Raw genomic sequence first — 25213 nt, 5'->3', positions numbered from 1 at the left:
CTTCTTATTTTACCCCACTCCTGCTTCGCTTCCAGTAGTTTTATTTTTCATGTTTTTAGAGAGTTCACGGTTTGCGTCAAATTCAACTTCTCCCAATTCTATTTTTGACGTGACGGTTTCTCATAAATTGCCTAATTGAATGTTAAAGGGCTTTCGTCAACGCTTCAGGCGAAGATCTCCCTTCTAAATGTCAAACGGTGGTTAACGCTTGGAGTCCAAGTATAAACCCCTCCGAGCTTCACTACCAACTAACCATATTGGACAACACTATCACAATTTCATATTTTGTCCGGTTGCATCGGGTTGACTGACTTTGGAAGTCAACATGACATTGACAGTTTGTCAATGTGACTCAGTTTCACCCGAGACCACGATACCGCTATGACAGAGGGGAAAGACAGAATTCAAGAATGGGTTCGGCGTTGGTTACAGAGAAATAAGTCAAGTCTAATAATGATGTTAACTGTTCTTCACAAGACGCGAGATCCATGTCATAAATATAATAACATATTAATATGAGTGATCGACAATGATACAAAACCATGACCAGATTTTTGGTCTAAAAATGTATGTTTTGGGGGTCGACTAAACTTTTTATCCATTTTGACAAAAGGGTTATTCATTTTCAATACAATTTCTGTCTACTGCCCCTCTGTTAAAGTATATATTCACACATTATTTTCAGTAAATCGTTTAGATTTTTTAGAGTGCACCTTAGGAAATCGTTAATTATACTTTATTATTTCAAAATCGATTCGCACCATGTGCTGAATCATACAAAACTTCCACAGATGAAAATCAAAATCTCACGAAAGAAATAAATACAGCAAAACTCAATGATAAATGATAAACAAAGCATGAAAAATGTGAGACAGATACAGTAATACATTTTTTTACAATATGAATATAGGTCATCAACATCAGCAGAATATACATTGATAAAAAGGCACGGTTACCCCCAAATAATATTGACATCTTAATTGCATGACAGCATTATTATGAAAGTTGATACACATAAGGCAACGTCCATGGTGAACAATGTGTATGTATCTTTTAAACAGAAACTCAGCGACTTAGTTTGAAGTGTAAAAAAATGTTCCTACGTGTATGGTACATGTTTACTTCAATACATGTGATAGAGTTTTTGTTATTACACATCTGACTCACTGACAATAGGACAATGCTCTATATAGAGATGCAACATGAACCGATGAAAAGCAACATTGTATAGTCTTTGTCTTTCATGAAGTCTCAGGTTCATTGTCGTCTCCTTGAGCACAATGTCGGCATTATGTCCTCCCACTGCTCAAAGTTGTACATTCAGAACGCATCTCAATGGTAACAGGGGATCAGCGGGAAAGCTTCGCCAATCAAAGAAACTGGAGGTGCTTTCTTTTGTGTCCTGCATGGCTCTATCTAGAGGTATGAAGATCCGCTACAATCCGGTGATTAATTGGAACTTTATATCGCGATTATCCCTTGCAGAATGCCCCTTAAAACTCTTCCCGACGACCATCCCCAAAGGGGATGCCGATTTTAAAAGCGTATTGGACGGTAATTAATGATGGATATCCCAATCCATTCTTGATTTCGAACAATTGGATAAGTTGCCGTGGCGCTTTCTTTGTGAATCTAGATGTTAATGGTGATCTGCGACTGTTTGCTACCGTGAAACATGCAAGTTATGTAGTAGGTCTACGTGCAAAACGTAATTGCGACCCCACCTCATTTTCACATGATTATTATTATTATGTCACATTTTGAAAATAACCATTCATCACTGAGAATGTGATAAATATATAGACCTTTCAAAAGGATATTCTTTAGATAAGTCGAAGGGGTTTGATTTCAGCAGGGAGTACTCTTTGATTTTCAGACTACTATATAATGTATCATGCATTGTGAATGGAATTTTGATATTTATTTTTATATTAAATTCAATTCAATTCAATTTATTTGGCAAATTAAAACAATCAAGATGTTACAAAATAAACAAATACATAAGAATTAGCCAGGACCTCTGTAAAAGCATCCTGTGCTTATATTTGAGGCCCAAAATGACAATTGAGCATGCTATACTGTATATAGGCTGACTTAGAGGATGAAATGCATCTGTAAGATACCAACTATCCAATAAAATCACGTTCCCTTGATATACACTCTTAAAATGTCGGGCCACATACTGTCCACACAACAATTGGTCAAAAATTTATCCAACTCTGGATAGTTTTCAACCAATATTGTGTAGTTTTTACCCAAAGCACACATTGGTTTAAAACTTCCCAGAACTGGATTAAGTTTTAACCCATTTGTTGTGTGGACACAATGTTGCCCAACATTTTTCCCTTTAATGACTACCAAATATGTGGCAAAGATCTCAGGTCACACAATCAAGTTGACGATAAGTTTCAAGTCAAATTTATTGAGGCATCAACATAGAAAAGAAATTCATTTAAAATTGTCTACGGCAAGGGCAGATCTCATCCATATCGCATGTATCAGGTCAATAATATAAAGTATGAAGTTATGTTATTTTTCACAAATTTATTGTGTGCCATGCCGGGAAACAAATACGAGACACCTATCCATATTCCTGTAAATTTTCGTGCAAGTACAAATCATTTCGCATAATTACCCTGATGGATATCGTCATGATCATGATCATCTTTGTAATAATATATGTGTAATGGATTTCTGTCTAAGTATGCTTGATGTAGATATGAATATGCTTTTAAATTCATTGATTCAACCTGCTTTTGTTTTTTATATGTACTGGAATTGGATTTCTCTCCATTCCCTCATTAGGTAAAAGTTAAGATGTGAATATGTTAGGGTTTGGTGGGATTTAGCAGGCTCGTTTCGGGCACGCTCGTTGCATGCCAAATGAACAGTATCAAAGTCCGCGGGAGGTGTAGCGAAACGGGCTGTGTTGTGTTGGTATACGAGCCAATGAGAGATCGCGATCAGACTCTTTCTTGGTTTCTCTTTAAAACTGATCAGTGAAGGGTTAGCTAGCTGCGAGTGAGGAGTGCACCCAATATTTCGTTCACACAGGTAAATCATTTGTCTAACTGGCGGCTGACGAACAAGCATCCCCCGGACCTTCCCTCCATCGGCTCACTCTCTCCTCCTCTCGTATATATTCATCTCGGTGTGTTTTCGAAAGATACCCACCACTAGGAGCCCAAGGTGGCAATTTTTTTGTCAAGTTTCACAAGATTTCAGCAGGCTTTGTCAAAACATTTCGCTATTGATCTCCATCATCAAATTTCATGCGGGACAATTCTACGTCATCCTTTTGACGCATGTTGATAGTTTCTATCTTGGAAAGACTTAGTGGATTACTTTTCCTCCCGCATACCATGATAAAAGGTGTGTATCTCTGTCCTGTCACTCTGGTAGACCCAAGGTAGTATGGCTTGACTCGATGCTTGGAGATGCATGCGTATTTCAAAATGTTCTATACTTTAATATTGCATTACATTCCAGCATTTATATTTTCCTCTTTTTTCTCTCATTTTCAGAAACAAGGAAGGACCGAGCTCGAAGAAATAGATAGAGCAGGCGATGTAGTGATCGACGATAGACTACCGATTCCAGGATATGTGCTCGGAAGTTAGCTCCTTTGACAAAGGACCTGTTTTAAAGAAACCACGTATTTTAACTAGAGAGACAGCAATCCCTAGAAGTGGTTTGTCAATTCCTGGCATTAGCGTGATGAGGAAGGCGATTCGAGTCCATGAGCTTTAGCAGTTGGTATTTCTAATTCAAAAACTAAAATGGAAGCGTATACGAACTCCTTATCGAGTCGCCCTTTGTCTGCCAGCCCTTGCAAGAACACGATGACGAATCGGAGATCGCAGCCATCGTGGCGGATAACCCGACAATTCTCTTCTCTCCTTCGAAGACCGTCTATGACGATATTATCAAACGCCTTAATCTTACTCTGGACTTTTGTTGGAATTTTATCACCTTCTTTTACGAGAGCACAAGATACAACATGGATGTAAGTCCGCATTTCAATCCCTTCTATATTACTCATTTATTTCTGTCTCGTCCTTTCCTGAAAAAAAAATGAGTATCCTTCACTCTTTAGTCTTATTTTTGTTCTCCCTCGGTGTAAATACTTGTCTTCTGCCCTTTTGGCTTCCCACCCCACACGTTTCTTTCTTTGTCCAGTTGAAGCTTTTATGTTTGAAGTCATTATGATAATGTCTGATTTGAGAGTAGTTTACTGAATCCATAAAAGTGATTATACGTATGAGGTGCATCGGTACGGCTCAATTTGTAGTGATTATATATGTTTATCAATAGAAACGTATCACTAATGCATTTTGACATGATAACTGCGGACAAGACAGATTGGGGGTCTTAATAGCACCTCATCTTATTAATGCTCTCAGGATTAACATCGTTCTGTTGAGATATTAATACGAAGGGGACCCAAGGTATAGAAATACATTGTTATAACCCATGGACCATTCTTCCTTGCACGCCCGATAAATTCCATTTATATCGACAATAACAACACATTGCTACTCGGGAACGCTGTGACCGAAAATGCTTCTTCTCGACAAGTACATCCTCACTAAAAATATTTTGTTGGACATTTCGGTTTTCTCAGGGTGATGGTGTCTATGATAGGAACGGTGATGATACAAAACTTACCTAAAACGAAAGAAATGTGAATTCATAAGTTTCTCCAAGGATTTTAGTGCGAGAAAAGTACATACAGGTATCTACTAGCAAATATATTTGTGAAAAAGCAACTTAAAGTATTGGTGATGAATAATTATTCAATTATACAGCAACAGAAGTCACACGGGAAAAATATATAGGACTAAATAGACCTGTGTATACATTGAGCAAAGAGTCATAAGCGTGACAGTCAAACAGTAAACAGGGTATTGGGAGGTTTATGCAGAGAATATGTCTGACATGTTTTTTTAAATGTATATACTGTGGATATTTGAAAAAAACTAAGAAAAAATCGTATTAGTAATCAAAATTTAAAAAAAAAATATTTCATGTCGAAATTATTATTGTTTCTATTTAAAGTGATTACTATTCGAAATCCCATTAACATGCCATGGGACAAAGTGAGAACCAAATTGTTACTTTAAACAACGAAAATGACCAAGCAAAAAGAAGAGTAACAGATTGTTCGAGATTGGAACATGCACCAAGCCTCTTGAATTTTCATGATTTTCGTCATGTTTTACGAGCATATATCGGCCAATTATATTCGTTGCTTGATGGCCGAAAGAGGGAATAAACTGTTCAATTCATATACAAAAAAAATCTGCACTAAAATTGTAAGTCAGCAATAGCGATCAGAGTAGGTTTTCATGCAACTTGATATGAAATCTACAAAAGACAACATGATCTTAGTGAGATGAAGAAACATTATCAGTGGGGTCCAACTATTGGCGCCATTGCGTAATTGGGCGGAAGGAACATTGCTATATCACTATTAGGCCTGTTCATATAATGAGATAACTTGCCTTTTGATCTACATAAATGGCACCTACTTTAAATCATATTACATTCAAATGTTGCGAGAACCCATTACCATTGATATCAGCTAGTTGAGTGACACTCTTAAAAGAGCCGTGAAAATTGGGTTCTTATTGAGGACAAGGTCTCGTAATGAGGCACAACGCAGAGGAAGGTCGGAAGGCTCGGTCCTACCGTTCCACTGGGGCCGATTATACTAACTCTCTCTATGTAGCCCTCTAATGATAAACAATTTACTCTAAATATATAACAATCGTCATTTAGCTTAATGACCCGGTTAAATGTTCGCGAAAGAAGTGCAACGAATGAAAGATTTCGAGCTGAACTTATTTGACCTTTTATACGAAGAAATTTTTCGTCATTACACTCTTTGCAAGTATGTAGCCTCCTTTTAAATTTGTTATCGGATGAAGTTCTACTTTTTCATTATTTTCTGTGAGTCAGACTTGGGGTGAAAGTGCAATTAATGTAATGGAACGCAGTGTGGTCCGGTAGACACGCTGAAATTTCAATTCACGCCTACGACATTACCAATGTAACTGCCATCATCTTGCCGGTTACCATGCGTGATTGGCGCCGAAAGTTGGAAAGTAATATGGTAGGATGGAAAAGGCACAGACGGAAAGGTTGTGTGCGGAAATATACAAGTGGGTAACCGGTATAAATCCAGACTGTATAAATCATGAAAGCACGATAGGCCCTAATGGAAATGTGTATAAGCATGTGTGTCGAATGTAAAGAAACAAAAAACAAATAATTTACTAATTGAAAGTGGAAATACAAATATTGCTCGCAACGAAATACATAGCCTTTCATATCAAAATAAAAAAAAAACAATTAGTGATAATGGAAATTGATTCTTAAGTCACTAATTTTATTTCAAAGTAATGCATAAATCCGTTTTCGTCATCTCGACCTTATGAGGGTGACGATGAAGAAAGAAAATGATAGTTGAAAGAAAGAGAGAGAGAAAGTAATCTCTCACAATCCGGCGACTACAGCTTGATAGGCCGTAACCAATATTTTCACCCAGTCCATTGTTTTCCGAATGGGCATCACTACCAAACCTCTACCATGTCGTAGTGTCCTTGCATTGTTTCCTTTCCGTTCTGTATCTGCTATCAACCCAAGTCGCCATCTTTAACCTCAGCTCAACCTGCTCCTATTCTTCTCGCTCTTCAGGCTCAAAAAAAGATCTTGGTATATGTTTAATTAGATCAATTACTCTTGCTGAACGCCCTCTTGACAACAAGTGTTGTGTGTTTAACGGTCTAATGCGGCATTCTTCAACAACGGATCGAACATGTTCGGAAGCCTATCCTTCCTCAAAGAAGATAGGAACATGCCAGTATTGATCGCTGCATTGGTTTTCTTAATTCTTTTACAAAAGACGCGCGTCACAACAGAATGGTTTACTTTTACAATTTCATGCTAAGATATGCATTTATCTATGATTTATCTATGAGCACACAAATGATTTATGGAATTCTTTGAGTTAATAATCTGTCAGGGTATTTCCAGGATGAAATAATCATGAATAGGCCGATGCATCAACAAATGAAAAAAAAACACTGCACGTACCGAAAAAATTTTGAAGCATGATATTATTAAAATATTATAATTATTACTATTATCATTACTATAATAATAATTATCTGAATATTTGATCAATTTTTATCTGAAAGGTTCTATGTGACGACGCATGGAATAAAATGTAGCATTTCATGCCTCTTGTCTTACAAGAAGTGTAAAGATTGTTGTTTCCAACCCAACAGTGTTCTTGCTTCGAATTGTGAATCAAAGCTTTACAATCAATAATGAACATTTTGAAGTACATCTAGAAATGAAAGGGATCCGCCTCTTGAGATAATGGGATATCTGGGAAAATGTAGTCCATTTTGATCAAGATGAAATCGTTCGTGCAATTGAAATTATTAACATGCCGATAATTTTTTTTTCGGGTAATCCTTGATAGATCGAAATTGTACTGCAGCAATCAATCTTGAGCGAAGATGGCGATTTTTATATACTGATGACAGGTTATGTTTTATCAACTTTTGTCAAGTTCTGTGGTTATCTTATCATAATTTTTATCGACACATGTCAAATTGAAGAATGGGAGTAGGCCTAGATCATTTTCATGATGTTGATGGAAAAAAATTATGAAGCTGATGTTCTTGACATTTACAAATGCTGCACCCTGCCTTTAAGCGCCCCTCGACTGGCGTGACGGATGGCTGGATTTTAATCGTACGTCCATCACACTACAGTGAATTGCACCAAGAAGTATCGTGAAAATAAGTTGAAAGGAGTGTCGGAATGACACATCAATGGGGCGACAAGCGATACCTCTTATTCATGGTAGCTCAACGAAATCGCCTCCGAAAGACTTTTAATCAAATTCTGACTAGCGGCACATTATGTGCTTTGTTCTCGTATTAGACCGAAATACCTTCAAAGAGTCGGAATAAATCCGCTTTTGACTCACGCCGGTAGTCAAGTATCGATCCCAGATCTTCAGCGCATCATTGTCTCCGTGAAAATAACGGCTCCTCTATTTTATTAACCTTCGTCCAAACTCCGGACTAAATACTAAAATACCATGTCCAGTCTATTAGATTCACTACACATGGCTGTAATTTCTAATCCACTCCACCGGTGATAAAAAGAACTCAATTACAAGAATTCTAAAAGTCAATTTCTAGCGGAATTAAATCCCCCGGACCATTTTGGGTATTAAGTTGTCCATTGTGCAAACTTGCTATGAAATGTCTTGCACACCAGTGATAATTGAACAAACTATGGGAAAACCGATTGACCGTCCCCTCCTTCCTAAAGAAAAAAATGATGTAGTCCCGATAATTAATAGCACCAAACGCATTTTAATAATTATGTAGCAAATAGTCAATTGAGTCATTAAACTGTTACTGTAGTATATGTATATTTAAAAGCGCCATTGTTATGTGATTTGTTTGTTCCCTTTCGCCTTTCCCGAAATGTTTTGATGGCGCGAAGCAAGATCTGCGATATTTATAGAACGCTTTCTAAATCCTAATGTACTATCAAAGCCAATCCATGTGGACGTTTTCATACGCTTCCCTCGGACGTATTGCCTAAAAGCAGATTATGTCACGTATGCTGATCCGTGAAAGGGATATTTCGTCGATGCCATAAAACCCAAAGTTGTCCGGTTTCCCAGAACCCTTTAAAGTTTTCAAATACGTAATTCGGTTGCCTAGGAGATCCCCAAAGAACAAAGGCAGTTTACTTAAATATAGAACACGACAACAGTATTAACCTACCATTTTAGCGTCCAGACTAATCAACCATTTTTAATGAATATAAAGAAAAGTACGACCTGTAAATAGAAGCTTTCCTAAGATCTATAGACGCCAGAATCTCACAAACTTGACGAGAAAGTACGATTTCTTTTCCTGAAGATTTCATCTTTTCCGATCGATAATTTTATTTTCTTTATTGTAAGTGCTGATCACTCGACATGTTTGATAATAATTGTCCCTTGTTCCAAAGCACAAACTAAGACAAACAATAGCTGTTGTTGAATGGCATCTAATCTTATGTTAGCTTAATACCATGGCCCTTTCCTTGCATACCCCGACATAACAACGATCAGAAGAAGACCGCCAAAAGATCAGAGAGGAATTAGAATACCCTTATGGTTCCAAATTCTTTACATTAGTTTTTTTTTAGTATCCTATTTCATAATCCAATACGAATATAGGCTAAATATAGAAACAAGCAAACCTCTAAACAACAAGTATTATTGTAAGCAGTATGTGCATTTCAAGGTTGTCTAAATTAGTTAAGAACATCAGATCATGTGTGTAAATCCGTGACGTCATACTATTCAAGTGGGGGAAGAAACATTGCAGTCCCCCCCCCCCTTCCCTGAACGGTCTCCGCTTGGATTTACACCAGTGCATCAGATCACAATTTCGCTTTCGCTATTGACGAACTTTGCACGTAAAATGATCACGCTTTGAAGAAATAATGATGAAAATATTAAAAAGTTTGATACAGAAATACAGTTCTTGGTATCTATCCCAACATCTAAATATCCGTCTCATTTTATCTTTTATAATGTTTCGTTTCCCTGATTACAGAAATCTAGGACTTGACACCAGGGTCCAGCAGTTCGATGCCTTCCGGAACCCCGAGCTCTTCATCCTTGGTACACAACCCCTGTGCAGTGAGTTACTTGGTCTGTCACCGGGACAGCAGAAGCTATGTCAGCTCTACCAGGACCACATGGCGCCCATCGGTGAGGGGGCCAAGATGAGCATCGATGAGTGTCAGAACCAGTTCACCAACCGAAGGTGGAACTGCAGCACGGTGGACAGTCGCAACGTCTTCGGGAAAGTCCTCAGCATTTGTGAGTATTTTGAACTGATACGACTGATATGTTGACAACGATTGGGTGAAAGTTGATTTGGGATGTGCAGTACTTTACAGTCTTCTTATCGTTCTGTCGAGTAAAGAGTACCGGAGCTACCCTTTTTACAATATAGGGTGACTTACCATGAGTAATGACGTCTTTGCTGAAATTACTTGTACAAGGACTACATAATTTAGCCATATATGTGCAAATCTTCAAAATTCTTTTTTTCATCATTATTTTTTTCTTTTGAACATATATTTGATTCTACTCTGGGGCTTACAAATTCACAAATTCAGCCTAACTTGCTTATCATCATCTTGTTTTCTAGAATACATTTGGAATAACATAGACCTAAGCTTCAATTGATGCGTGCCAGCCTAAGTCCTATTTCACATGCTTAAAGTTTGAATCCTTAAGGCTTAAGCTTTCATGGTTAATGTGTGTTACCGTGACCCGATGCTTGAGCAGGCTTTCAAGATTTAAGTATGTTACCACCATGGCCATATCTCAACCGTGATTGTACATACATCGTATGCAGCCTGAACAGCCTGACTTTTCGCAATTTTATGAACTCACTCCTCAAACAAATTTATCTGAAAAGTATACATTTCGTCCTAGAAAACATGGCCATGAATTTCAGACCTTCCCTGATTTTGATCACGAGTAAACATTATTAAAACGCCATTAAAATTTAGGGTGCCAGTCCAGTGCCAAACCTTGTTTCTGGTATAGAGGTTTTCTTTATTACGCGCTATCGTCCGATATTAAAGGTAGGGCAAATTTTTATATTGATTTACATTTTGGAAAATATTTTTGAAACGTTTAATTCTCGATCTTATAAGGATGATCAAAGTCATGTACTCTGCAGGACTATTAACAGTTCTTAGAAGAATTAACCTGAGATTGATTCTTAAAACATGAAAGGAATCGGTTACTTATACAATCTTATTGTGAGCTCTATGATATTCGGCAAAAATGTTTACATTTACATTAATAAAATGTCACAGCGTGTCATTGTTAATGACACTCTTCAAGGCATTACACAAGCGGAAGAAGTTTGACATTCTCTTTATGATAATATGCAAATGAGTTAGTGAGGGGCGGGGTCACACCTGACATAATCTTGTTATTTGCCCCCCCCCCCTCCTACCACCACCAACATTTACATTCAAATACAGAAGTTAATTTGACATCCATTATGTCCATGGGATTTTATTAATATGGCTTATGTTGTCAATGTCACTGGGATGTAAATCGTACACATTTCGACATCTTGGCAGGCAGAAGAAGTTCAACTTCAGTATATACCTAATTATTTCAATAGATGTTATAGTGCAGAAAGCGCATTATTGGAGTTGACACTTTAAAACACTCATTGCTAACTTATATCATAACTTTACATATTTTTATTACAGTCAAAGGTCGAATATGTATCCACGCATAGAAGAGCAAGACATGCCGTAGAGGTGACCAAAAGAAGTGTAACGATGATTTATATTCATTTTATTTAGAACAAACATACGGTCTCGGTCATGAAAACAGTCAAGAAGCTCGGGTTTAAGGGAGGGGGTGATCGTTGTAAGAGGATATATTTATCTTTCATTTTGGTCTTGTGTCATTTATGAAGAAATATTTCACACCACGATCTAAGTTTCTACGTTATTGCCCTTTCCTGGTATGCAGAATGATGTCATATCCACTGGCCCCTTTTAATGCTTCTCAACGTGGTGCATCGGTCGGTTGCATCCCTGGTTGCATGGAAAGGTGATTGGTTTCTGAAGAGGATTGACTTTATTTGTTGCAAACAACAGAACCACTATCACAACCCGACAATCTTGAACATACTGGTGTGTCCTTGTGTTGAACTCATGTTCATGTTTGAGATCGGACATGTTTTCAGCAGCAGCAGCAGCTGCATATCGAGTGCCGATTGTGAGGAATGAGAGATCGACATTATGTTTCTCTCAGACACAGCCAGATACACTAAATATGGTTAGGCATTTACATTTCATCATACTGATTAACGTAAACGAAATGAACTGAAACGATATGAAATTTTCTTAAATAAGCAATAGCGTGGGGGAAATGACTCCGGTAGGCACTAGCTTTAGAAACATGAATCGCCGAAATTTATGCAATAAAAGTAGGTCTACAAGACTTATTAAAGAGATCAGTTGATGAAATAAGAAGGGGCATGTTGACAAGCGTCTCCCCATCTCCTTTCACCATGCCACCATTTTCCCCACATCCCTTCCAAATCTAAACCGATCGTAGTAAAGCCGGGTGATATGGAAAACCCGTTTACCAGTCCCATTTGCAATTAGGTCATGGTCGAGGTGTCGGCGTGAAATCTAGCCGTAAATCATCCCCAAGTTGAAGGTAATAAATTCTTTTACCGCCTACCCTCACCCCCCCCCCGGACCAGGTGACTGTCATTTATTAGAAAGTCTGTCCCCATTGCAGTTTTGAAAAACATCGTACCACTATACGTCGACTAGTAAGCTAAGACTTGGACGATATCATGATCTATCGAATGAGGGTAAAACGTCATCACAACCCCTATTTTCCATTCCTGGATGACTTTCAAGGTACGCTCCTTGAAGGTATTGGATATGCATATGGCTTCTATGGGGAAAAAAAGCAGGCGTATGACTTAACATTGTGTTGGAGATTTCAACTCAGAATCGGTGCACCAAGGAATTACCTTTTCTGATTACGAAAACCAATTAGCATGATCCGTGAACAGTCGGGGATATACAAGAAGGTGCCATGCAACTTGACACATTTCTTTTTGTTAGGGGTATAAAAATATCCGAGACTCCACGACGGACCCCATTCTCGTAAACCGGTTTCACATATACGTGTCAGGAGAAGAAATGATTACCGCCATCAATTTGATTTTCACTTCGCCCTCAGCTCGAGGAAGCCAAGAAATTTCGGCACTTCGGCATTTTATCTGGCTGTTTATGATAAGCAAATGCTGTATGGTCTTTCATAATTTCATCCAATCATCTACATCTGGTTTGAGTGAAATCCTGCAAACTGAGAAGGTTAACATTATAACTGTTTACGATTAAAAATAATGCCCTTTCACCAACTCCTCTATTATGTCTATGATGCCATGCGACCCCATGCTATATTCGTCTTCTTTTTTTCTTTCAATATCATTTATTTAATCATCTGCATTTCACATTCATATCAGAATACATCAAACATAATCAAATAATACATTCGGAAGACGATACATAAATTTACCAGTACAGTTTTTGTTCATTTCTAGTCTCCTACGCAATTCTGATTTAAATAAAAACGTAAAATTGGATGGTCTATTGTCTACTTTCCTGTAATTACGTAACAAATTGATTTATACACAGTCCAAAAAGCTATACTAATGATATCATCTAGTTCTTTGTGCTCGTTATTTTTTTATCAAAAGATCGACATCGATAATAACGTGTTTATTGAAGACTTTTTTTTAAAGTCTTCAATAGAACGCTTTTTTATTCTTCTTCAAACTTTCGACAACCCTATTTGTGTCGTCGAGGGAAAAGTTAAAAGAAATACATTTAATTTATATATAAACGTCTTGCAAATGATTTTAATAATTTTTGTGCGCATTTACCTTTTTTAACGTTGTTTTTTCCACACCTACACTCAGAGCACGCCCATGCACACCTCAGCTTGTGAACACGACAAACGTAATATAATCAAGGAGATGTTAGAGGTGATATCTCCTTGATATAATACACTGTATAGGTTTTACTTCATTAGTTGCAAGCAAGTCATACTTTTCATGATGTTACGTCAAAACACAACAACATTTATAAAAAAGGTTTCAAATTCGTGCAAAATGATATCAAGTTGGTGACGAGTTAAATCTGAATTGAGCATTGCAGGGGCTTCTGATTGCATTGAATTCCGTGCATCTATTTTATAATGTATACCCTTTCTCGTATAAACATCAGGATTGTACCCAAACTTAAAAGTTTAAGTGACCTCATTAACGGTTCTCAACAATGCACTTTCTTACCTGAGATTAACTCAAGGTTCTCATTTATGACGTAATCGAATGGCTAAAGCTTTTCCCTTTTTTATGTGGCACCAGCAAACTCAGCAAACCAAAACGGATCAGAAATCCTCTTCATTAAAACAACTGAATAGCCCCCAAAAAAACTTTTTAAGCTTGGTTTAAACAATTAATGATGCGTGGGAATTCAGTATAAGATCCAAAAACAGGAAGCGGGATGGTTTCCATTCTAAACCGCTTTGAAATCTAAAGTCAAATTCTTGAAGAGACTTTTACAAGGATTCATCACAGTATGATAAGTGTTTTTCAAAGCCCACTGTCATCTTCCCACTTCATATAACAATGTGATACATACTCATTGTCGTCTTTCCGAAGATAGGAGACCTCAAAAATGACCTAAAATCTTTCTTAGAATGAATGTCGTGTAAGTTGCAAAATAATACATTTGCAAGTTTATTGCGTAAAACCGAGAATCAGCAGGGAAGTGATTCCTTATTTCAAAGAATTTTTTTTCCTTTGGTTTATTACATTTCTATATTCACTTCTTTATACAAATCAAAGAAACATAAATACAATATAAATTGCATAAATCAATGAACAAATCATTCAAGCTTGTACTTTCAAATTGGTTATAGCAATACAAACAATATACAGTAGACAAATGTCATTGATAAATCAAAACTTTTTAAAACGTAATTCATGATTTTGATATGCGACGGATTTGAAGAAAGTGAAATTTGTCCGTCAAGATCGAAAAAGTCAGTATGTTGTTTTTTAATGAGATAAACATTCCACTAGACTTATCATGACTGTACTAGAACTTATCTCGCTAAAACGTTGAGCTTCAGCTATAACAACATGAAGGTCAGAAGATTTTGTCATCAGAAGTTTGTTGCCTTTCACTTCCTATCTTCTTTTCAGCACGTTCTAAAGATCTTTGAGATGATCATTGATGATAACATGCAGGGCGTGTTACGATGGTAGGAACCTTAGAAAGAACCAGTGTGGTTTATCTTGTTCTTCTGGTTTAAAATGGGATTTCGTCATTATTTACTGAACAAGCTCCTAACAAACAGTAACTGAATACATGGCCCTGTTTGATGAAGCCCCCTGTCTCTCTCTCTCACAAGACATCAGAAATCAATGAGCCGACTCCGTGTTTAAACATTTAAAGGTCGTGGGGGCTACAAAAAAGTTGGTATTAGTCAACTCCGCCTGTTACATTATTCAGCTCTTGATATAATAGAAGTCGCTACAATATTTCAACCATGATCGTGCATTTAGGGGCAACTTTACACGAAATTGCTTTTGTGGGACAAATTAGAGTTAACCTCAACAAGACGATCGTCTGGGGGAGGTACAATGCTTTGTTAGTCTGAAGAGTTTGTGGCTCCATTTGAAAATCATCCTAGATGTAAGTGTTCTCCCTTCTGGCACCAGTCCGCTAAATGGTAATAAAGTTCTTGAACCTTTAGAGTAACAAAGAGGGGATAAGTAAAATGAATGGAACTCGGAGAACTCTATCTTCAGAAGAAAAAAATAAGTTGATTAGCAGATTGCTTTCATATTTAAATGGATATGAATCTCGTTTAAATGTGACAAGGAATTACTGGTTAGCTGGAAAAAAGTTATTTCCAGATTTGTTTCTGGTAGTAAGACACCAAATTGGATTAAGAATCTTCTATGAACCTGTCACGAATCGATTTTTCTTCAGAAAACATGTGGATTGTTTGCATCATGTTGACACTTAACCCGCCGTTTAATGAACACAATTTGGTCAATGTTTAAGCAAAAAACGTCAAAAAAATCCCTCAACAACTTCAACATTTCACCTGGTATTTAACAATATTGGTTGGTCGATTTGTGGATTATGTTGTCTCACTTTAACTGAATCGCTGTCTCGCACTCTTGTCGCAACGTTATATTTTGTCGCCGTTCCACCCCCTGTGTTTCGACCCATCCCGTATTCGACGTCATTCATGCAAGACCATTTTTTAGTCCGATTTTAACTGCCGAAGAATCGATAGGCTATAAGAGCGGGTTTCTATCCTATTCAAACATTAAAACCATTCACAAACAATCCAACCCCTCATGAATAATTGAGGATCTCATTCAAAAGATCGAGAATCCTATTAAAAGTGACTCCTCCTTTTTCTACATGATTGGGTTAAACTTTAAAGGACCACGAGAGACATCTTTTAAACAATCACATGAAAATGTTTCCGCTTTAGCTTCATAAATCGCCTTTTTGGGGTCTCATTGTGCCTGTCATGTGTGCATGAAACCTCAAGAAACAATAGAGTGTCCCCATGGATTCACCAATTTCCGCTTCCCCCTTGGTGAATAAAATGATTCAACTGATTGATTTTAATTATGTCCTCAACAAGACACTTTGAAAATCGGAGAGCAACTGCCCCCCCCCCCAAAAAAAAAAAAAAGAAGGAAGAAACAGCCATACTAACAAATAAGGTCAGAGTAAAACGACAGTTTGCTTCTGTCTTAAAAATAAGTAATAAAAAAAATGTTTTCACACGTAGGGCCTTAATGTATGTTTTATAAACTCTTTCAAACTGACCAAGATTCAATATGCTCATATATTTTTCAGTTTTGTATTTAGTATAGAGGTTTAACGTTTCTTGTATATTTGGACTAAATATCCAATCGGCGAATTATTTTTTCGGGAGAAAACCACGGTAAAGGGTAAAAATTCAAACATGTGAAAAGCCTAAATAAACATCTCAAGAATAGAAATGTAACGATTTCATTCAATATTTGATCTTACTCATGCTCATTGAGATTATACTGAAAAATGTTTTAAACAGAAGATTATCGGGTAGAGGGAAACTATTTAATAATCAGGGTAAATATGCGTTAGAATATTGATAACCCCGTTTTGGTCTACTAAATACCGACTCTGAAAGCACATTGTCTACTAAATACATATTTACTATAAAGAAGAATCCTATTCATCGGACACGCATTATCATCATATTGAGAAGTAACGTTCAAAATGAGATTTCGATTTCTTAGGCAAATACCGTATGACCTTTCGTTGCCTTTTTGACTGGATATGTACCGCACATCAATCGAGTATAGATACAGAGGCATCTGATACATCAACTGCGCCGGCTGTGTGACAGTTCTCACGTGACACATGACATGAAACTTAACATGTGGGGCTCTGTTACCTGAAAACTCATTAGCAGAGGTTGAAGCACGGGGTTGGATGAAATTAGCTAAACAAACTTAGTTGACCTTGGCAACCCCCTCATCTATATTTCTTCCAATGTTCACCGGTTCCTTGGTATCCGTCAAAGACTGAAGCAGTTAACCATTTTTGATGATGATTGCCCGCGGTTGTGATTTGGTCTCATGTTAAGGTCTTACCGACTTGATCCCTCAAGTCTCGCGGCGTCTCGATGCTATCTTCTGAAGAAGGGTAACTCCACCATCCTGTCAACTTGAATTCCTTGATGATCTATTTAAACATGTACATTTGGATTGGTTTAGACGGAAAAATATCCCGCTATGATATAGGGTTGTCACAGTGTCAAGATTTTTTTTTTTTCATTTTTATTACCGTACATTGAATTTCGAGAAGTGTAATTTACTATCAGAATGTGTAAAACTACACACAATTAAACTATAAAGATATAACGATGAAATACTTTGCCATGTCGGCTTGTTGTGAATTATTCAAACCGATATCAAATTCAAGATGGTAATCATTATAATCTATATCTCCTCAGTCATGTCAACCAGGGTCGGTTCGGGGGGGGGACTTAAAGTCGCGAATTTGTTCAAATTTGACATTTTTTTGTTAAAAATTTCGAAAGAAAGATTAGGCCCCTCCCAGTAAATCCTGAACCCACCAATATATATAATATAATTCCATTGCATATACGAACAAAACAGCGGAGAGAACAGTTCACGCACACGCACAGCACATTTGCACACACACGCGCATCAAACACCCACGCACAGTACCTGCAAGCCCACAGTAAATACCCCATATTTCTGACCTGACCTAACAAACACTACACGCTTTGTGCGGGACGTGGTTGTGTGTGCGTATCAATTTACAGTTGTTTTTTTAAATGAGATAAAATTTACGCGAAAACTGTATGATATAATGTAAGCCTCTTCAATTAACATTATAATTTCATTATATATATAACAAGAGTACGGAAAGTAATTGGAGGGGAGGACCCCTGATGTAAAACCAAAATTCGATTACTAATGATGTAAGTGACGGTGCCGTATTCGAGCAAAATCCATCATTTTCATTTCTAAAAAGGAAATGGTCCAATTATATCGAATGAAACTCGGTCCATCAATCATTGGAACCTTTTGTGTCGTTCTTTGATAGATTACGAACACATGCTTAGCGGATCACCGGGGCGTGTCTTCCCATTGAATAGAACACCATTGGTTTAGTACAAGGCACAGAAGAATAACCATACACCTCGACCCTCAAGGGGTACACGATAGTCCCACCTCTTAACCTAAAGTATTATCTACCACAAGGCTCGTTAGCAAGTGCAATTTGAGGCTTTGGAGTCGACTAATTTAATTACAATCGCGAATAAGTCATCCTTGAAATAAGATTGTATTCTTTTCATCAGTGATCTAAACGCTGACTATTTTGGTGAATAGATTGGATGCATAGTTCCCACCTGTCGATCAGCGAAGGCATAAGGTCAACTTACCAGAATCTTGAATAAATGTTAAGTTAAACGGCTGTAAAAAGGGAAAATAGAATGAAGAATATCGCTTGAGGTATTGGAGTGATTTATACGTATTAACTTTGGTTACCTATTACTTTCATGAGTTTGGTGAACTGCCTCTCCCAGTATTGATCTGTGTCCGATCTTGTCTCCAGAGTCTTGCCGAAGACCACTGCTTTCTGTCATGACCATCCCACTGGACAATAGGACTGTGTCGGATGCCAGGGGGAGTTTTCTTCTCATGGCGTCAAACTGCCCTTTCTTAAAATCTCATGAGTCTGGCCGGTCCATCTCATTCTACTATATAAATGTCGCTCACAGCAAAAGTCCAATGCTAAGCAAAATTATTTGTTTGAGAATTCTCCTTTCCAAAAAAAACCCTAAAAGGAACGGTTGACTGAAATGTTCTTAGAAGTAACTGCTCAATCGTGATATTTTTTAAAGAGAATAGATACACGGGAAATGTATATGTTCATTGATGTCGTATACGTTACGAGCTAAGATAGTTAATTAGCTTCCTATATCACACCTATAAAATTAGCATTCTCCGACTATGATTAAGAATTTAAACACGGTAAATAAAAAGTAGGTTGGACTTCTTTGTAAAAATCCAGGCAAGTTTCAGTCATTGGCATACATGTAACGCTTTGCTTTAAAAGAAAAAAAAAACCGTTGTGCTACAAGCGACGTCGGGTCAAAACTAGCATACACATCTTCATTCCAGAGCCATACTTTACATTGATGGAACCCTTTGGCGTTTTTACTTTGAGTACCTAAACTTATTTAAGAGAACTTTTAAGCCATTGAACCACTGTAATGTGGTTGAAAAATAATGAGATGTTGAATGGTGCTTGATATTCGTTGAAATATAACATTTACAAGAAAATGCTTTTAAAAGATATATAGGCCTACCTGTAAATAATGCATTCATCAGGAAACACGCCTATCGTAATTTTATTTACAAAGTGAGTTTGTTTTGGTGGAGTAAGACTGTCGCCCTCCGAAAGACACATCTTATAGCCCCAAGCTCTGATTAGAAACCACCAGACAGTTCGTGACTAAATCTGAGATGGGGTCACAGTCTAGCTCATATACATGCACAAATATCACCAAAACAATAATAGTGAAAATCACGTTGGCTAAGTTGTCGACCGGAACTCCACATATTCTTTGTCTGCAAACGAAATTCGGAGACTTATTTTCATTTCATTACTGATTCCCACACCTATTAAACAACAATATGATTATTTTACCCACGTAAACAATATTTTTCAGGATTTAACATGTTTTGATGATTTTGGTCTGCTGTAGGTGATTTCTATAAAATTAAGTGTAATCACAATTTTTGGTAATTTGTCCAGAAATCTTTGTACATAGCTATTAGCTATTGAGATTCTGTCTTGTTTTTTATTTGAGGACAAAACAAAATTTGAAAATGTGTGTTTATAATATATCATGCAGTATAATATTGATATGCACCATACTATTTTTTGTCAGGGCCTCTGTTTTTTTATTAAAATTCAATTGATATGTTGCCCTCCTTAATTGTCGCTCAGTATCTTCTGATTATGTTGATACCACAAACATCGTAATTCATTCAAACAACATGAAAAATAACATCTCAAAATATGAAACCTTAAAGCCGCAAACAAAATTTAGTTTAGGATGTAATAATTGATATGAAATTGTCATTAGTGGTTGAAAATAAACAATAAATCATCAAAAGGGAAGAAACAAAAAATATGAAAGATATAAAGACGAAGCGATCGCAATGCGACGATATCTATGAAATGAATTTACAATACGCAATTTCTCCGAAAAGACCCATATGACGTTGGGTTTCCGATTTGATGATGATATACACTGACACGTAGTTTGAATGGAACGCAACATTCCTCCTCTTCCCTGGACCAATAATCATATTTTCAGTGAATATGATATCTTTTTAATCATAGCTTGAACGGTTGAAATCAAATAGCCAAGCTCATATCTGATTTCATAGTAGACAAAAGAGTGTGATCTCGCACAGACCACCTGAAGACTATGGCGAAATGCTCTGCAAAACTCATCCCTTTTATTTTCGATTCTTCTTTTTTTTTGTATAGTGTAACTAAAAAAGGACAAAAGAAATATCTGCCTTTATTCTTAAGAATATTGTTTGCGGAATTCCCCCATGTTTTATGCTATAAAATGTCATATATAATGATAAGATGGTCGATGAGATAAAATTTCAGAAGTTAAACCTGTAGCCTATCAAAGTGAGACGCAAAGTCATAAAGAAAGCAATTTAATAACTTTTACGATTTTCTTCATCAGTTGGTTCTTTTTGTAATTTGGAAAATTATATTGAGTATATACCACCATCTCAATGATATTTTCTTCATATATGTTTAAGAAGGCGTCCTTTAATAATTTATCTTACAAATGTAGTGAGTGCATATCAGAAAGTTACAAATCGTGAATTCTTCAGCCTATTGCTATTTCATGCTTGTCAAATGGGTTTATACCCAACTACGCACACTAAAAAAAAATAACATCGGAATTTTGCAGTTGCGAAGGGGAAGCATTTTATAACATAGTGAATCTATTGTTAAAGCAGTCTTTGTCGAAAATCGCAGAATCAAAGCAGCATGCAGTTTTGTCCTGGTGGGTGTTTCATAAAGCTGTTCGTAAGTTAAGAGCGATTTTAAGAACGACTGGTGATCCTTTCTTACGCGCGTAACCATCGCTAATGAATATGTCGTTACAACAATCAAGGATCACCAGTCGTTCTTAAAGTCGCTCTTAACTTACGAACAGCTTTATGAAACGGCCCCCAGGAGAATGAAAAAACAACATAATTGTGATTTTGCGTCAGGTCAAAATCTCATGACGATCAGATACCCCGAAACACCATTTTCGACAAAGACCTCTAAGCGCTCCATTTGGGATTTGACGGGTAATTTCAATAGATTGACTATGTTGTACAATCTGTCCCCGTTGCATTGCGAAAGCTCACTAATGCCACACTTTGAGCACCTGGCATATCAACAACGCTTTGGGGGGGATTTACCCAAACTTAAGTCTTAGAGTGGTTTTAAACTCAAATTTTATCTTGTTGTATAAGCCAGTCGTGTCAATATAAAAAACTAATCTTTGTCGCAGAATCATACCTTATAACTTCTGAAGAGCGGATACCAAGGCTCCCATGCCTCGTGCATTGTGAGTGGTTTCTTTGCTTTTACTTGAGAAATGTATCCAGTTATTATTGCATTACAATCATTCTTGGTTTTCATTTGACCTATCCAGTACAGGACGACCTTAAAATATCGAATTTTCAAACCCAAAGAATCGACTTCAAACTGAACTTTGCAACTGTTACATGTACGACCTTGTTCATTCTTTGGTATCAGATTCAATGACAATGTCGTTTCTATAAAAATTCTCTTGAGTAGTTTCACACACAATCATTTTTTCTAGACATTTGTCGTAGTTTATTTTGTCATACGGTACAATTTTCTTGTTACCTTTTAAATTATCTTAAATAATAATGGGTCACAATAAAAATGTCTTTTTGATGAAGGGTGTAAGGTAACTCTTTAAAATACTCAATACTTTAAAACGAAGCACACATTGCTTAACCAATCCAAGAAAATCATGTTTTTGATTTGCGTTTGCTGAATGAAATTTCAGGTAGCAAACAAAGAAACCATTACATATCTAACAATGACGATCTCTCTCTCTGTTTTCATTTTCAGCAAGTCGTGAGGCGGCATTCACCTACGCGATCACGTCGGCGGGCGTCGTCAACGCCATCAGTCGAGCATGCCGGGAAGGACAGCTCTCGACATGCGGGTGTGGCAAATCACCTCGCCCACCCGACATCCCTCGAGACTGGGTGTGGGGAGGATGTGGCGATAACATCGATTACGGCTACCGTTTCGCCAGGGAGTTCGTCGATGCCCGTGAGATGGAGACGAACCCGCAGAGGGGAAGCTTTGCCTATGATCGCATGAAGATGAACCTGCATAACAATGAAGCCGGTAGAAAGGTATACATTTTTCGTTTCATTTACTGTTTCTGCAACTTTTCATACACAAAAAAACTAAGGAAATACTAGTACAGGACAAAATATTTAACAATGAAATATTTGAACAAAGTTGTATATTCTATAACGTAACGATTTAAGAAGGTTGCGGGATTGCCTTTACAAGGCTAGCTTGACTGTATTGCTACCCCGGAAACAATTACAAATAATTTGTATATAAACTCGCTCCAATCATTTGCTAATAATCATGATAATATCTTGATAAAACTGTTACTTTTAACTCGACCATGTCGATGAAAGCCCCCTCATCAGTAACCTTTTTAGTGGATTTCACCCTTTTCACATCTGAACTCGTTGACATCGGGAAGGTTTCGATTTTTTCTGTTTTATAAGAGATTGGAAATTTTCTTCTTGTAACTGCATTCGCATCTCCTTCAAGCTGTTATTGTCACGACTTTTAAACTCAAAGATGGTTTCGAACGTCCCCATGTGAACTACAAATGAATTTGTGGATTTTGTTTTGATGTTAGCTTCAGATTTACAAATAGTTCTCGTGAATATATTTTCACGAATAATATTGCCTCACCATTGCGGTTATTGAACCTTTTGTAACGTTGATTTAACGAGATTTCTTCTCCAGACGATCATAACGACCCCGTATTGAAAGATGAATCATATTTGATATCACTCATGATTTTGTCTTCTCGAGCTAAATTTCGTCAAACAGATTGCAAGAGTCGTTTTAATATGTGAAAGGGTTAAGAGGGTCAGATGGTGCGATACACTCGCAGACGAGTTTCTATGTAGTTTGTTTATTTCGTATTCATTTTTGTTGTGTATTTGTTTTGTATTGTTATTGTTGCTACCATAATTTATTTTCGATTTTCACATCCCAATTTGATTCCTCTTTGGAGTGTGAAAATGACAGAGCTTTTCTCTGCAACTGATCTCCTCTATTCCAACGATTCAAGCCCTTTCAGGACAGATTCTTTGCGTTCTTTCATCACTCCATTGTACCGCTATAATAATATCACAGAAAGTGAACAACATGAACATTATGATGCATAATAGAAGTCGCCATGGCAACAGAAGTACACATTCTATCTTTTAAACAAGATGAAAGGGACGGGATTTGAAGTCAGGTCTGAACAATGGCAGATAGATATCTCTTATTGCGTCCTTAATCTCGACTTATCACGCTGCGCCCGATGAAAAAAAATCTTCTTTGGTCGATGCAAGTCAGATCAGTCGGATTATGCTTGATAGATTGTATGAGTATCTCAGTTGCAAGGTTTCAGGAAGACTATTCTTAGACACCTTAGATCCCTAAGATTCGGATGAGCATTACAGCGAGGAAGGACGTTTCATAGAGCTCAGATGATGCGCTTTTAGCTGGCTCCTCCCCACTCATCTAAGACAGACGATACATTGTTTAGATAGTGATATCATAAGAATGGAGCATTCGTTACCTTTTTCAGTTCTTTTGATAGTATTCACATCAGATTATGTTTTATGGTCTCTTAAATATCCTGTTTTGTATTTTCGCCACTTATTTTACTATTTACGCATTGGAGCATAATGTTGCCTGGGTGCCATATCTTATTCATGGTTCTCTTTGGGGTCTTAGTCTTGATATTTTCATTGATATTATTTTTTGCTCCGCAATTATTAATCCAAATATGTAAAATTTTAGAATATGAATTATGAAACAGGCGAGAACACTTGAAACTATTGCACACAAACAACACACACACGCTCCCAAACACACACACGTACACACAATGAGTGGAAAATCCATAACTTTGATAGTAGGAGTGTTTATACATAGGCCATATCTCGAAATATATTAGTGTGAGAAATATCTGATTTCAATTCGAACCAGGATGGAGCATGATTTCGACATTTCCATCAGTCATTCATTCTGCATTCTGAGCCGACTCGACGATGGAAACAATATGAAAGTACGGCTCGACTTTCCCCCTTTTTACTCCAATAACACAACCGACAAAATGGGAAAGGGAAAAAAAAACAGTCCAATTTCGGGGCGTGCAGAATTCCCAGTCGTCGTTTAGGGCTGATGATATGCAGCCGACCTATACTCAAACCAAATATGCAAGTGCCCTGCAGCACAGTAGCACTCCAAGAAAATATTATATAAATATTGGCCCGTTCTCTGCACCCGTTGGAACCACGGGTCTGAACCAGCTTCCCCTTCTTTGAACCATGAAGACAAAGTGAGAAACAAAATATCTATCGAAATCATATTTCGTACTCCTCACTTCTTTCTGAGTACAGTGTCAGGTTTTCTCTCTCGAAGTCGAACTCCCCTTTAGCCCCGGGTTACATTTAAAACATGTCATTTGTTATTTGTAGGTTAAGAAAGATTTTCCGCGTTTCAGTTTTATAAAACCTCATTATTAGAGGCAACATTCATCATGATTGAATCGATTGAGGAGGAGCATATATAGCCTGGAAGAATGAAAAGTGGCGCCTAAGGCACCGTGGTCCCAGGCATG

The 25213-nt window shown here is 37.2% G+C and overlaps 1 protein-coding gene across 4 annotated transcripts in view; it reads left to right on the top strand.

Annotated features, from left to right (window-relative positions):
* The window catches only part of LOC121411849 (protein Wnt-5b-like), a 38612-nt gene that overhangs the window by 7564 nt on the left and 5835 nt on the right, over positions 1 to 25213 (top strand). For 2 of the 4 annotated variants that reach the window (XM_041604720.1, XM_041604723.1), the window contains exons 2-4: positions 3525 to 4006; positions 9642 to 9910; positions 22408 to 22700. In XM_041604720.1, coding sequence (XP_041460654.1) covers positions 3780 to 4006; positions 9642 to 9910; positions 22408 to 22700 — 789 coding nt within the window. In that variant the 5' untranslated portion in view covers positions 3525 to 3779. The other 2 variants (XM_041604724.1, XM_041604721.1) reach the window with 2 other exon arrangements.

Source organism: Lytechinus variegatus, chromosome 3 (assembly GCF_018143015.1).
Source record: "Lytechinus variegatus isolate NC3 chromosome 3, Lvar_3.0, whole genome shotgun sequence".
NCBI lineage: Eukaryota > Metazoa > Echinodermata > Echinoidea > Temnopleuroida > Toxopneustidae > Lytechinus > Lytechinus variegatus.
Note: the sequence above shows the minus strand (reverse complement) of the source record. Positions and strands in the feature narration are given on the sequence as shown.